Here is a 15216-nt window from a genome sequence, read left to right as displayed (position 1 = left end):
ACATGGCTTACAATTATACCATTCAAAAAAGACAAAATACTAGCCTTTTCTTAGCTATAATCATAGTAACATGGATGAGTTAAAGCCCTCAGTAACAAATTCAACTCCTCTTACACCTCTATCTTTCTTGGAAAGAGCAGCTCTTGTTTACGGTGATTGTACCTCAATCATCTACAACAACACCACCTACACTTGGTCTCAAACTAACCAAAGATGTCTCCAAGCTGCCTCCTCCATCTCCGCCCTCGGAATCGGAAGAAAACACGTCGTATCGGTGGTGGCCCCGAATGTACCCGCCGCCTATGAGCTGCACTTCGCAGTCCCTATGGCAGGAGCCATACTTAATAATATAAATACTCGGCTCAATCCCGCCACGATCTCAGTGATCCTTCATCATAGTGAATCAAAATTAGTCTTTGTCTATCACCAACTAAGCTCTTTAGTTCTTAAAGCATTGTCCCTCCTTCCCTCCAACCACCCTTGCCCTCGCCTCGTCCTTATCTCGGACGAGGACAATAATACAACAACCCCAAATGAATTTTGTGCCTCATATGAAGAGTTAGTTGAGAGGGGATATCCTATGTTCAAGTGGATTTCACCCTTGAGCGAATGGGACCCGATTGTACTTAACTATACATCGGGGACAACATCTTCGCCTAAGGGTGTAGTCCAATGTCATCGAGGGTCTTATATCTCAGCACTCGATTCGTTGATGGATTGGTCTGTACCAAAGCAACCAGTCTACTTATGGACCTTACCGATGTTCCATGTCAATGGATGGTCCTTCACTTGGGCGATGGCGGCTGTAGGCGCAACTAATGTCTGCTTGGAACGATTTGATGGCGCTAAAGTTTTTGATCTCATACGCCGCCATGATGTGACTCACATGTGTGCTGCTCCCGTGGTTTTAAACATGCTCATTAACCATTCAAGGGTAGCCGCTACACTAACCCTCCAGAACCCGGTGCACATCCTAACTGCTGGGTCTCCTCCACCGACCTCGATAATCTTTCAAGCTGAATCACTTGGGTTTGTTGTCGCACATGGGTATGGATTGACCGAAACTGGTGGGGTAACTGTTTCTTGTGCGTGGAAGCTTAAGTGGAATGGGCTTCCGGCTAATGAGAGAGCGAAATTGAGAGCTCGACAAGGGGTTCGTACCCTTGGGATGACAGCTTTAGACATAATTGATCCATCAACCAACAAACCAGTGAATCGAGACGGAGAAACTGTTGGGGAGGTTGTTATGCGAGGGAGTTCGGTTATGCTTGGCTATCTCAAAAACTCTCAAGCGACTTTGAAGTGTATGGGAGAGGACGGGTGGTTTAGTACCGGGGATCTTGGGGTGATCCACTCGGATGGATATATCGAGATTAAAGATCGATCCAAGGATGTGATTATAAGTGGAGGTGAGAATATAAGTAGTGTTGAGATCGAGTCAGTGCTATATACTTTTTCGGGGGTTCAAGAAGCTGCAGTAGTGGCGCAACCACATGAGTTTTGGGGTGAGACCCCTTGTGCTTTTATATGCTTAAAAACTGAAGGCGGTCAGGTAGAGGCGAGTGAGAAGGAGATTATTGATTATTGTAAGGCAAGATTGCCTCATTACATGGTACCTAAACGGATAATTTTTAAAGATGAGCTCCCCACCACTTCAACGGGAAAGATTCAAAAGTTTGTGTTAAGAGAAATGGCCAAAGCAATGGTAACGAGTCCAACACAAAAAACAAGTCGTTTATAAGTTAGTAATCTACATTCTTAAGGTTAAGTTAGAAAACCTTGTAGTGCAAAAGATCGAGTGATATCTTTGGCGGTCCATCTATGTTTAATTAATGCTTTAATTTATTAGTTTCTATATTCTAGCTAATTGCACTAGGAATAGATGTGGGTTAGTTACTACTTGATCAATTAGTTTGTTTTAAAGGTTAGTGGGCCCATTATTTTTTTGCTGGTTGTTATGGTTACTAATGTACAATCTTATGTTTAAACCCTTGTAACCTACCACTGTTTAATGCAACTCCCACAATTTATTTGTTACATATGTTTGTAAATTTATTTGATAAACTGTTTTGTAGGTGTTGTTTGTAGTTAGAGTGTGGGTAGCTTGTTGCTTAAGTCCTTCTGAAAGGACTTTCTCTTGTACATTTGTAATTTGTTTGTACAGATTGTTTGATTAATATATTTTCTTACTTATCAAAAAAAAATAAATAAATAAGTAATAAAAATCAAGATATAATATTCAAATGTAGCTATTTGTCAAATAAAAATATAGCACTTGTTAAAACACGACCGTATTTGGTATGTGTAACACTTATTAAAACAAGAAGAGAGTATAGTTTTTTGTATTTATTTATTTTAATTTTTTAACTCTCTAGTCTAGAAAATAAAAGTTTATTCTCCCCCCATTTTTCTTTAAAGGCATCATATCCCTTGTATAATCATAGAAATTTAAGAGACTATAATTTATTTGCTCTGAACTAAGTGGACAAATGGATGATTAATTTATTTTAATAAAAGAAAATAATGGGGCTCTTGAAAGAGATATGTGAGTTAGGGTAGTTTTTTTTTTTTTTTTTTTTTTTTTTAGGAAGCCGGATAACAACTAACAATCCCCCCCACAAGACATTGAAGAATTAACTACCATAAATGGTATTGAGTTTGAAATGCATGCCAAGATAAAGAGAAAATACAAGTTTATCTTCATGATAAACAAATTTTGTTTATCATGAGGGTATAACTGTCAAATTATATATCACATATATATTTTTTTTTTTGAAAGCATATATCACATATAGATCAGTGTAAGTAATGTTTATTTTACTTTAATATTTTCACTTTTAATTTTCTTATAACACTTTAGGGTGTTTGTTAGCTTCTACCTAGATTTTTTTTTTTTTTCTTCTTTTTCCAATGTTTAAGTAGATATCTTATTTAACTGAACAATAATTTTTGACGGGAGCTGAACAATAATGAAGTCATTGAAGTTTATTGATAAAACTCAACCCCTCTCACGCCTCTAATTTCCTTTGAAAGAGCAACTCTTGTTAAGGGACCGAGCAAGTAGACGTTATAAATTATATCATATATTCATATATTGAATAATGTAATTGCAACTTGAGTATACTTAAGAAATTCTATTGATTGCCTTCCAAAAAAAAAAAAAAAAAAAAAAGGAATTCTATTGATTTATAATCATTCGAATTATATACCAGAATATCAATTTATATTGATTGCGTAATCTAATGCCCAAAACATGGGAAGCATTAACCACATAATCGTACATTACAAAATCATGCTACAATCTTAGAACTTCTTTTTGTATTATTATTAAATTAAGTATGAGTGACTTGACTTATTAAAGAATGAAATTAAAAGTCAACTACAAGTATATTATAATTTTGAACCATCTTATAACATCTATATTACCATGACTGATAACTAAACAATTCAAAGAATACAAAAAATACTAACAATTCTAAGTACAAATCTTACAAACATGGAAGATCTAAAATCTTCAAAAACAAATTCAACCCCTCTTACACCTCTAACATTCTTGGAAAGATCAGCTCTTGTTTACGGTGATTGTCCCTCAATCATCTACAACAACATTACATACACTTGGTGTCAAACTAACCAAAGATGTCTCCAAGCTGCCTCTTCCATCTCCGCCCTCGGAATCGGAAGAAAACATGTCGTATCGGTGGTGGCCCCGAATGTACCCGCCGCCTATGAGCTACACTTTGCAGTCCCTATGGCAGGAGCCATACTTAACAACATCAATACTCGACTCAATCCCGCCACGATCTCCGTGATTCTTCATCATAGTGAATCAAAACTAGTCTTTGTCTATCACCAACTAAGCTCATTAGTTCTTGAAGCATTGTCCCTCCTTCCCTCCAACCACCCCCGCCCTCACCTCGTTCTCATCTCAGACGAGGATGATAACACACCAATCCCACGTGAATTCTGTGACTCATATGAGGAGTTAATTGCGAGAGGAGATCCTACGTTTGAGTGGATTTCACCCTTGAGCGAATGGGACCCGATTGTACTTAACTATACATCGGGGACAACATCATCGCCTAAGGGTGTAGTCCATTGTCATCGAGGGTCTTATATCTCGGCCCTCGACTCGTTGATGGATTGGTCTGTACCAAAGCAACCAGTCTACTTATGGACCTTACCGATGTTCCATGGCAATGGATGGTCCTTCACTTGGGGGATGGCAGCTATAGGCGCAACTAATATCTGCTTGGAACGATTCGATGGTGCTAAAGTTTTTGATCTCATAAGACAACATAATGTGACACACATGTGCGCTGCTCCTGTGGTTTTAAACATGATCATTAATCATTCAAGGCGAGCCGCTACACAAACCCTCCGAAACCCCGTGCACATCCTAACTAGTGGGTCTCCTCCACCGGCCTCGGTAATCTTTCAAGCCGAATCACTAGGGTTTGTTGTAGCACATGGTTATGGATTGACCGAAACCGGTGGGCCAATTGTTACTTGTGCGTGGAAGGTTAAGTGGAACGATCTTTCGGCTAATGAGAGAGCAAAATTGAAAGCTCGACAAGGGGTTCGTACCCTTGGGATGGCAGCTTTAGACATAATTGATCCATCCACCAACAAACCAGTGAATCGAGATGGGAAAATGGTCGGGGAGGTTGTTATTCGAGGGAGTTCAATAACGCTTGGCTACCTCAAAAACCCTCGAGAGACTTTGAAGTGTATGGGAGAGGACGGGTGGTTTAGGACTGGCGATCTTGGGGTGGTACACCCGGATGGATATATCGAGATCAAAGGTCGATCCAAGGATGTAATTATAAGCGGAGGTGAAAATATAAGTAGTGTTGAGATCGAGTCAGTGCTACATACTTTTCCAGGGGTTCAAGAAGCTGCAGTAGTGGCGCAACCACATGAGTTTTGGGGGGAGACCCCTTGTGCTTTTATATGCATAAAAGCCGAAGGCGGTCGGGTGGAGGCGAGTGAGAAGGAGATTATTGACTATTGTAAGGCAAGATTGCCTCATTACATGGTGCCTAAACGGGTAGTTTTTAAGGATGAGCTTCCCACTACTTCAACAGGAAAGATTAAAAAATTTGTGTTAAGAGAAATGGCCAAAGCCATGGTAATGAGTCCAACACAAAAATCAAGTCGTTTATAAGTTGGTAACTACATTAAAGTTAAGTTGAAGACCATGTAGAAGTTGTTGTGCAAAAGATCAAGTAAAATCTTTGGCGATGCATGTAAGTTTAATTAAATGGTTCAAATATTTAGGACTTGTTTGACATCGTTTTTTATTTTTAGTTTTTATTTTTTGAAAAACAAAAAATAAGAAACAATAGAAAAGGTGTTTCTACTTTTCTGTTGTTAATCTTTAAAATTATCATGATTTTAATTAGTTTAAGTAATATTTTATATAACATATATGATATATCATATAATCTTAAAAAACAAAAATAAAAAAACAGAAAACCACAACAATGTTTAACGAATCCTTAATTATTTTTCTTATATTCTAGTTGTACTGGGAGTCTAGGAATAACGTGGGTTAGTGACTACTACTTGATAATTAGTTTGTTTTATGTAGTTGAGATTTTAAAGCATAGTGGGTCCATACTTTGCCCATTATTGTACTATCTTATAAATAAAGCTTTTTAATCTATCCAACATTGTTTAATGCAATATCATTTGATCCCTTTTCTTTTCCTCCTATTTGTTTCTTTGCTCCAACGAGTTATTTGTTACACATGCTTGTAAATTTATTTGATTAATCTGGTTTATGTAAATTGTCGAATGTTGTGATTTTTTTTTCTTTGCATAAAATTTTTTTCATTAATAAAATCAAATCATTGATAAAAAAGTTGGCATTTACAAATGAAATCTAAATCAACAAAGCATATAATAATAAAATCTAATAAAGCTTTCCTTTCATAAACAATGATGAATTGATAATTGAATCGGGTTATATTAATTGGGACTATGGGTATGATAGAAATAGCGATGATCCGATCTCTGGTCAAGTATTTTGGGTTGATAGCCAGGTTTATCCCACATTAATACCAGAAAAAAGAGCTAATTATACTGATATGGATTTTGATGGATATAACCTTCAATCGCAGTTGAAAGGTTTTGGAATCTTGAGTCTCGGTCAAGAAACGCTAAGCAACACGAGCTTAAAACCTAAACTAGGCCAAGAATACACAAGCACAAGCTTACGTAAAACTTTATAAATTTCAATTTGACAAAAACTGATTTTTATTAAGAGCCTAAATGCCATTATATAGGCTACAAATAAATACTAAGATTTCTAATTACATTAGAAGTCCTAGATAAAATCAGCCAAATTCCTAAACACACTTCTAATAAAGATAGAACTATTTAAAAGATAAAATTTCCTAAACTTAATCTAAACTTAAAAACTAATCAAAATAAAAGATTAAAATAAGAAAATAAATCCTAACCGCTTAAAACAAGAAAAACCCTTTCAAGTGAAAGGTAAAAACTTGTAAGAAAAATCTAAAATAACAATTAAGCTACTAAATATCGAAGGTTCCGAGAGAGGTAGGATTTTTCACTATTATTCCATATCATATACACTTTATAAGATTAAGGGGACTATTACTCACATTGTCATTTGATTTTTTGGGATAGAACCTTTATGATCTAGACTCTGCTTTACTTCTGTCCCATCTTTAATTGTAACACTAGGATTAAGCAAATCTCACTTATTTATCGTATAGCACCATAAATGACAAGTTGCATGCATTTACAAATAATATACGTGGTACCAAGAATGTGTAGTAGTACAATTGCTTCTTAATTACAATTACAATCACATGCAGTAGTCAAGTTTTGTTACTTTAGATTTAAACATTAGCTTAAAAATGTCAATGAGGTCATTGTTGATTGCTTCAATTTTACAGCGCATTAATTTTACAGATGTTTAACTTGAACATGGCTTAATTAGTTGAATGAGCTTAATGCTTATGAAAAGACTTAAATTTCTTTGTTTAATTATAATGTCAATACTCGTTGCTTTGGCTCTACTATATAGTTACTATTATCTTAAAGCTCTTTTGGCCTTACCCAAAAAAAAAAACCTTTGTTTGTGTTCTTTGGATGGCAATAAACACTATGAACATCAAACTAGTCTCTCATGAGATAATCAAACCATCATGCCCAACTCCTAATCATCTTCGTTTATTACAAGCCTCGTTGTTTGATCACGTAAACTCGCCCACCCTTATGCCTCTTATCTTCTTCTTTAACTACCAAAAAGCTAGTACCAAAATTAGTACTAATGAAGTCTTATATCGCCTCAAAGGATCCCTACCCAACACACTATCCATGTTCTATCCACTTGCAGGGCGAATGCAAGATGCTAACTACTTCATTTGCAACGACAAGGGTGTGCCCTATGTACAATCTAAGGTGGACTTGCTACTAGAGGATGTTGTTCATAAGGCCAAGGTATGTGAGCTCGACAAATTGTTACCTTCCTATGGCCAAGAAGAAGGCTTCTCCAACTTGTTGTTGGCCATCCAAGTCAATGTTTTCGCATGTGGTGGGATTGCCATTGGGGTGAAGATGAACCATGCTATATCGGATGCCTTTTCATTATCAATGTTTATCAAGACATGGGCATCTATTGCTAACAATAATGGTAATGATCACCATGCACTTCTTGGTTGCCCTAATTTTGAGATATCTAAACTATTTCCACCATCATCAACACCAAGGAAAGTAAATGGCATAGACGTATTCGCCAACCAAGATACTAGGCTGATAAAGGATAGGCCTGTGACCAAATGGTTTATGTTTCACAAAGGTAAGCTAAATGCCCTTAAGGCAACATTATCGAGTTCCTCTACTAACATGGTATTATCAGCTTTTATTTGGAGTAGAATCAAGGTATCTTGTCATAAAAGTGCTAATGATATCTCTTATCAAGTGTTCCATTCAGTTAATTTACGCCCTAAATTAGCTCCACTTAATAACAAACAATCTTACTATTTTGGTAACATCTTTGTTAATGCCATAGCCAACTTATCTATGAAACAAGTGCTCAATGATGATAAATACTTGAATGAGTCATTAAGGCGCAATTTCTTGGACAAAATGAAGGAGTCCATTGCAAGAATTATACATACCAATAGCTTTTTGCAAAATTTGCGAGATGGTACTAAAGACCTGAGATCTGTCGCGGAGCACTATGAAAGAGAATATAAAGGGGAAATAGTTGCACTCGGTTTTAGCAATCTAAAGAGTTTACAAGTGTATGAAGTTGATTTTGGTTGGGGAAAGCCAGTTTGGGTCACCTCTGCCACCCTTATGTACAAGAATACGGTTATTTTTATCCCATTTGGTCCATCGAGTAATGACATTGTAGCTTATATCAACTTGACTGCGGAGGATATGGCCAATCTCGAACGTGATATAGTTTTCTCTTCATTCTTATCTAAGGAGCCTTGTCATATTAGCAGCAAGTTGTAAAATATAAGTGTAGTTTTTGGCAAAAGCATGTCAATTCTAACTTAATTAGTTGCAAATCTTATGGTCTGTATGATACTGATGATTTGGAAGGCATAGTGTTAGAATCCAATTCCTTTTGATGTATTTGTTTCCCTTTAGATGCTTTCTTAGAGTTTAGTTTATGTTTTCTAGGCTTTAGGTCCCATTATTGTGTTACTGTCAGTTCAGTGTTCACTAGGGATTCTATGCATGTACTACATTAAGCTCTTTAGAGGGCGAATGATTAATGAAATCTTAAAGCCTTCTACCAAGTGTTGTCTTGCTTTTATGCTTGTTTGTTGTTAGACCTTTATAGATATTGTGTCTTACTTGCATATTAGCTCCCCTCCAACCCAACTTGATGCGCCAAGGACTCGTGGTTCGGACCCGCTTGTGCCCGCTTTGTATCGGCCGTCACAAGCCCGACCACTCGTACTTGTCGCCCAGATAGACGCGAGTGCTCCTGAGATTCTATTGCCCGCTTGTGTTGCTTTGTGCTCACAAGCCCCTCTTCCGCTCAAGGCTAGCGTTCTTGCCGCCAAAAGGCTAGAGCGCGCCGCACGTTTCGGGGCTCAAACTCCCGGAACGTGACACATAGCCTTTGAAACTGTTGGGTTTGTTACCTTTACTGTTAGAACATTATTGTTAGAACGATTGACAATTTTTTTTTTCTTTTTTTTTTTGGTTAAGGCTTTCTAACATTAATAGCTATTCAAAAAATAAATAAAGAAATAAAATAAAATGGGAACATAAAAAAAGAACTCTAGACTTGTTAGGAGTGTTAATCAATCAATCTTTATTGGTCTAATTATTTGATCAACTTAACAACTTTCATCTGTGTATTGACATCGTGCGTGCTACACATATGCATATGGGTGCATTCAATCACAAACATGTTAACATATAATGACTCAGATGGAAACTGAAGACTAAGATTGCGTAATTGGTTTGAAGCCATTAATTGGGCAGCTTCATTCACGTATAAGTGACACAACCATTGCAAGCAAAAATTTTATAGCCAGATTAATTCTCTAATGAAAATTAATTAGAGACACAAAATCTAGAAAATACATGTTCCTATACACTTTTTTTAGGGGAGAAATTGAGGATCTTATTTACTTGTAGTGAGAATCAAACCCTTCTCACAGGAGTAAAAGGAGGGCCTCCAGCCAACTAGGGTAATCTTGATTTTCGTTCTTATATACTTGGTACAGCAAATGATAAATTTTAGTAGTACTATATACTTCATATTAGAGCAAGTCCAATGCGTTGGGTTGTCGCTTTTCATGGTATTTTTATCTTATGAAGAAATATATTTAACGGCATGATGATGTGATTACAAAAATTATTGTTTATATTAATGTAAATTCTACATAGAGTTTGGTACGAGAATTTGCCTAACAATACTATATATTAGTGAGAATTGAATGAACTGTTATACGAAGATGCCATGCAGGTTAAATTATAAGACACTTGCTTTAAGTAGGCTTAAGCTAATTAACTAGCAGCACTTTAATCAAGGTAATAACTAACAACACCCAAAATGTGGGAAACATTGCCCACTTTAATTACAAAGCAAGATCATGCTTGAATAAAAACAACTCACTAATTAACTTGAGTAAAACAGACTTACTATTGTAAAACATGTGCCCTAATTAATTCAAATTACTATACCACTATTTTATGTTTTATAGAATCTTTTCTATAAAAATGTTACTAATCAGCTTTTATTTTTTGTACAAATCCAACAAACATGGAGAATTTGAAACCCTCAATAGCAAACTTAACCCCACTCACACCTCTAACCTTCTTAGAGAGAGCAGCGCTTGTCTACGGTGACTGCCTCTCCATCATTTACAACACTACCACCTACACTTGGTCCGAAACAAACTCTCGATGCCTCTGGGCAGCCTCGGCAATCTCTGCTCTTGATATTGTAAGACACAATGTAGTATCATCGGTGGTGGCACCAAATATACCCGCCGCTTATGAGCTGCACTTTGCAGTCCCCATGGCGGGAGCCATACTTAATAACGTCAATACTCGACTCAATCCCACCACAATCTCGATGATCCTCCATCACAGTGAATCAAAACTCGTATTTGTCTATCACCAACTTAGCTCTCTAGTTCTTGAAGCACTTTCTCTCCTCCCTTCTAACCATCCCCGCCCTCTCCTTGTCCTCATCTCATATGACGACAATATTTCACCAATTCCTCCCGAGTTTTGTACCACATATGAAGACCTTATCAAGAAAGGTGATCCTAAGTTCAATTGGATCCCACCCGTGAGCGAGTGGGACCCAATTGTTCTCAACTATACATCAGGGACAACATCGTCACCCAAGGGTGTTGTCCACTGCCATCGAGGGTCCTATATCTCGAACCTTGACTCATTGATGGATTGGTCAGTACCAAAGCAACCAGTCTTTTTATGGACCTTACCCATGTTCCATTCCAATGGATGGTCCTTCACTTGGGGGATGGCGGCTGTTGGAGCAACAAATATTTGCCTAACACGGTTTGATGGTGCGAAAATTTTTAGTCTCATAAGCCGCTATAATGTGACTCACATGTGCGCTTCCCCAGTGGTTCTAAACATGCTTATTAGTCAATCAAATCGAGCCACTCCCCAAACCCTCCAGAAGCCGGTGCACATCCTTACAGCCGGATCCCCACCACCGGCATCAATTTTCATTCAAGCTGAATCACTTGGATTTGTTGTATCGCATGGTTATGGACTAACAGAGACAGTTGGGGTGAGTGTTTCTTGCGCTTGGAAGACTCAGTGGAGTGGACTTCCCTCTAATGAAAGAGCGAAGTTAAAAGCTCGTCAAGGGGTTCGCACCCTTGGGATGACAGCTATGGACATAATTGATCCAACCACCAACAAGCCAGTGAATCGAGATGGAAAAACTATTGGTGAGATTGTTATGAGAGGGGGTTCGATAATGCTTGGTTACCTCAAAAACCCTCAAGGGACGTTAAACTGTATGGGAGAGGACGGGTGGTTAAAGACTGGGGATCTAGCTGTGATCCACCCAGATGGATATATCGAGATCAAAGACCGGTCCAAGGATATAATTATAAGTGGGGGAGAGAATATTAGTAGTGTTGAGGTCGAGTCTGTGCTATATACTTTTCCAGGGGTCCAAGAAGTTGCAGTAGTGGCACAACCGCATGAGTTTTGGGGGGAGACTCCGTGCGCATTTATATGCTTCAAGGCCGAAGGAGATCGAGTGAAGGCCACTGAGTGGGAGGTTATTGACTATTGTAGGGCAAGATTGCCTCATTACATGGTACCCAAGCAAGTCATTTTTAAGGATAAGTTGCCCATGACTTCGACAGGAAAGATTCAGAAATTCGCGTTAAGAGAAATGGCCAAGGCAACGATGGTAATTAGTCCAGCACAACAAGCAAGTCGTTTGTAGGTTTTTAACAGTTTTAACATTTGGTATTAGTGTTAACATTGATTCTCTTAAGTAACTCAAATTTACATACATGTTTAGTAATCGGAAGAAATGATCGATGCAGTTACTTTTAAAGGAGTATATATGTAAAATGTTTGCATCAAATTCTATTATTGCTTAATTATATATACAATAACTAGTGTGAGTGCGTGGACACTATTCTTATTGATTGATTAGGATAAAATCCCATGAGAGTTATATATATTGGTTCTTTAGCCTATGACTAATGATATGTTTAAATTTCGGGTACCAAAATGTAAAAGACAACTTTCACCTAAAACTAAAAATTTGACAAGTCACATAACTCAAAAGTCAAAACACATAATGTACAGCATTTTATAAATCCTAGCTACTTTTCTTGCAAACCTTATCACAACCACTATTTCTAATATTCGAAAAATGATAAAGAATCCAATCTTTAAAATAGATTTAAGATCAAAGTTTAAATATTCCCAAGTTTCTGCAGGTTCACTAATTAAAAGTGCATCATTAACAAAAGAATTACATGATTTTGTAGATACATGATTTTGTAATTATTATTGTAGATACGACTATACTATTTCGTATACATTTTTTATCAAAGCAATGTGGAAAAAAAAAAAATAAAAAAAAAAAATAAAAATAAAAATAATAATAATAATAATAATAATAATAATAATAATAATAATACAATGAATATTGGATGATATCCAATTGTTTATATGTTGCATCTAATGAGAGGTGCCTTCGAAACCAATGCAATAAACTCTGTATCATTTTCGAGTTTGACCATATCCTCACTACTCAAATTGATGTAAGCCACAATGTCTTGGGTTGATGGACCAGCAGGGATCAAAATGATCAAACCCTTGAACATTAGAGTAGCGGATGTGACCCATACCGGCTTCCCCCACCCGAAATCGGCTTCATACATTGGCAAACTCCTTAGGTTGCTAAACCCAAATGAGACTATCTCTCCTTTGGTGTTTTTTTCAAAATGTTCCGTCGTAAATCTCAAGTCTTGTTTACCCTTTTGCATCTCTTTTACGAACAACCCATCGTTGCTCATTATTTTCCCAATCGACTCCTTCGTTCTCTCTAAGAAGATACTACTTAAGGAACCATATTCATCATTATTCAGATCCATAGACAAATTAGCTATGGCATTCACAACCATGTTACCAAAATAGTAAGATTGCTCGATTGGTGGATCGTGAACAATTCGACGAATGTTTGCTGAATAATACACTTCATGGGGGATATTGCTATCGACTTCGTGACAAGTGACCTTTATCCTGCTCCAAATAAACGCCGACAACACCATTGGAAGTGAAGGGAGGCTAGTCTTATTATCATCGGTCGTGTTTGTGTAGGACAATTGTTTAGACCTAAGGGCTTCTAGCTTAGTTTTGCTAAACATGAACCATTTTGTCGCCGGTCTATGCTTTATAACATCGTAACTTTGGTCATCATCGAACTCATTTTTGCTGTTTATTTGTGGTGATGGTGGAAATAGTTTCCATATATCAAAATAAGGCTGACCACAAATCTTGTGATGGTGTTGGTTATTACCATTGGCGGCCATACATGCCCATGTTTTGACAAACATCACCACTGAAAAGGCATCGGAAATGGCATGACTCATCTTAACCCCAATGGCTAGACCGCCACAGGTAAAAACATTGACTTGGATGGCTAACAACAACTTAATACTTCCCTCTTGGCCATAAGGAGGTAATAATTTGTCGAGGTGAGATACTTCTGCCTTAAAGATAACATCATCTAATGGTGTGTCCACCTCAGTGTGTACATAGGGTACACCCTCGTCGTTGCAGTCAAAGTAGTTAGCATCTTGAACTCGCCCTGCAAGTGGATAGAACACGGATAATGTGTTGGGTAATGATCCCTTGAGTCGATCCAAGACTTCATTAGTACCAATCTTGGTAGTATGATTTTGGGAATAATAGAAGAAAATCATGGGCATAAGGATGGGTGAGTTAACATGATCGAACAATGAAGCTCGTAGAAAACGAAGATGGCTAGGTGTTGGAGAAGAAGGTTTGATGATTTTTTCAGAGATCACTTTGATGTTCATAGTATTCATGCCCATTCTAAGAACTATTGTAGCTATCAAAGGTTATTGTTGATAAAAGAACGTGAGGTGGAGGGTATGGCTTGTAACTTTGAAAAAACATGGACACATATTAGAAATTCAATAACTGGGAGAACATAGCTTAAAAAAAACCCTAAAATAAAAGAGAGGAAGTACTAATATAAATTTTTTGAAGTGAAAGAAAGTATATATTGAGCACTCTAATCCAATTATCCAATAATAAGTTATTTTGTAAACTTTGATCATTTTGTGTACGATTCTTCCTAGATAGTTGTTCCTCGATGTATAATTTAAGCCCTTGCGTAATGGTAATTGGGTTTAATTAATTTTTCTTGCTTGATAAGTTTCCATTTAGAAGCTTCACTTGCGTTTGTGCTGTGCATGAAGTTTTCAAAATTAAAATCGTATTAATTTAATAGTGTCACCCACATGTAATTAAATATTTAGAACTTGCTTTAATCAGTAAAGTTTAATAATCTCGAGACTCAAGTTAGAATTTTGACCACTAGACATTGTAGACAATGTTATGTTTAATGCTAATTATCTTTTAAATTAAAATATTAATAAGCAAGATCCGGTAATTTAGCGTATATGTAATACATTATAGGTAAGAATCGATGGATCAAGCGCGCAGATAACATTGCCTTGAATATATATGAGACGAAGTCATGGAGTCGATCTGTCGATGAAGATGAATAGTTTATATTCTTATTTTACAACACTTGCACCACATTTTTGGTTATTTAAAATGCAAGTGAACATTTAGTGTAAGTTTCTTCGTTATTGACATATTTGACTTCAACATATTATATTACTTCGTATAAAATATTGTCATCAACAAAATTTGAAATCTAAGTTTTCAAATAGAATTTAATATTTCAACTTGAATAGAGCTACTTGAACGTGGTATGGAGTATGTCTCTATAAACATCGATATATATAAGCATGAAACGAAGTTTCTACAACATTAATATCCCAAAAATAAAAAAAAATAAAAATAAATAAAAAAAAAAAAGAAATTGTTTTTGGTTTTTCCAGAGCAAAACCGAGCTCCAATTAAATATTGGTTTTTCAGAGTAAATCACACTCAAATCTTTTATTGGTCTTTCAGAGTAAACCATACTCAAATCTCTTATTG

General features: G+C 36.6%; 2 protein-coding genes and 3 pseudogenes across 2 annotated transcripts; 4 read left to right on the top strand and 1 right to left on the bottom strand.

Annotated features, from left to right (window-relative positions):
* Window positions 1-64: 64 nt before the first annotated feature.
* On the top strand, window positions 65-1741 carry LOC145620735 (2-methylpropanoate--CoA ligase CCL4 pseudogene; annotated as a pseudogene).
* Window positions 1742-3496: 1755 nt separating this feature from the next.
* Window positions 3497-5167, top strand: LOC145620741 (2-methylpropanoate--CoA ligase CCL4 pseudogene; annotated as a pseudogene).
* Window positions 5168-7125: 1958 nt separating this feature from the next.
* On the top strand, window positions 7126-8499 carry LOC145618989 (stemmadenine O-acetyltransferase-like). The gene has a single exon (XM_081673594.1). It carries the CDS (start codon window positions 7126-7128, stop codon window positions 8497-8499), a length of 1374 nt encoding a protein of 457 aa, XP_081529720.1.
* A 1771-nt stretch (window positions 8500-10270) lies between these two features.
* Window positions 10271-11947, top strand: LOC145620784 (2-methylpropanoate--CoA ligase CCL4 pseudogene; annotated as a pseudogene).
* Window positions 11948-12419: 472 nt separating this feature from the next.
* On the bottom strand, window positions 12420-14075 carry LOC145619099 (stemmadenine O-acetyltransferase-like). The gene has a single exon (XM_081673699.1). The coding sequence runs from the start codon at window positions 14073-14075 to the stop codon at window positions 12684-12686; it is 1392 nt and encodes a 463-aa protein (XP_081529825.1). The 3' UTR covers window positions 12420-12683.
* Between the last annotated feature and the right edge of the window lie 1141 nt (window positions 14076-15216).

This window comes from Chenopodium album, chromosome 27 (assembly GCF_948465745.1).
Source record: "Chenopodium album chromosome 27, dcCheAlbu1.1, whole genome shotgun sequence".
NCBI lineage: Eukaryota > Viridiplantae > Streptophyta > Magnoliopsida > Caryophyllales > Amaranthaceae > Chenopodium > Chenopodium album.
Note: the sequence above shows the minus strand (reverse complement) of the source record. Positions and strands in the feature narration are given on the sequence as shown.

What these genes read in the sequence shown, in the direction of transcription:
- LOC145618989 (XM_081673594.1), top strand. Translation starts at nt 7,126, where the DNA reads ATGGCAATAAACACTATGAACATCAAACTAGTCTCTCATGAGATAATC.
- LOC145619099 (XM_081673699.1), bottom strand. Translation starts at nt 14,075, where the DNA reads ATGGGCATGAATACTATGAACATCAAAGTGATCTCTGAAAAAATCATC.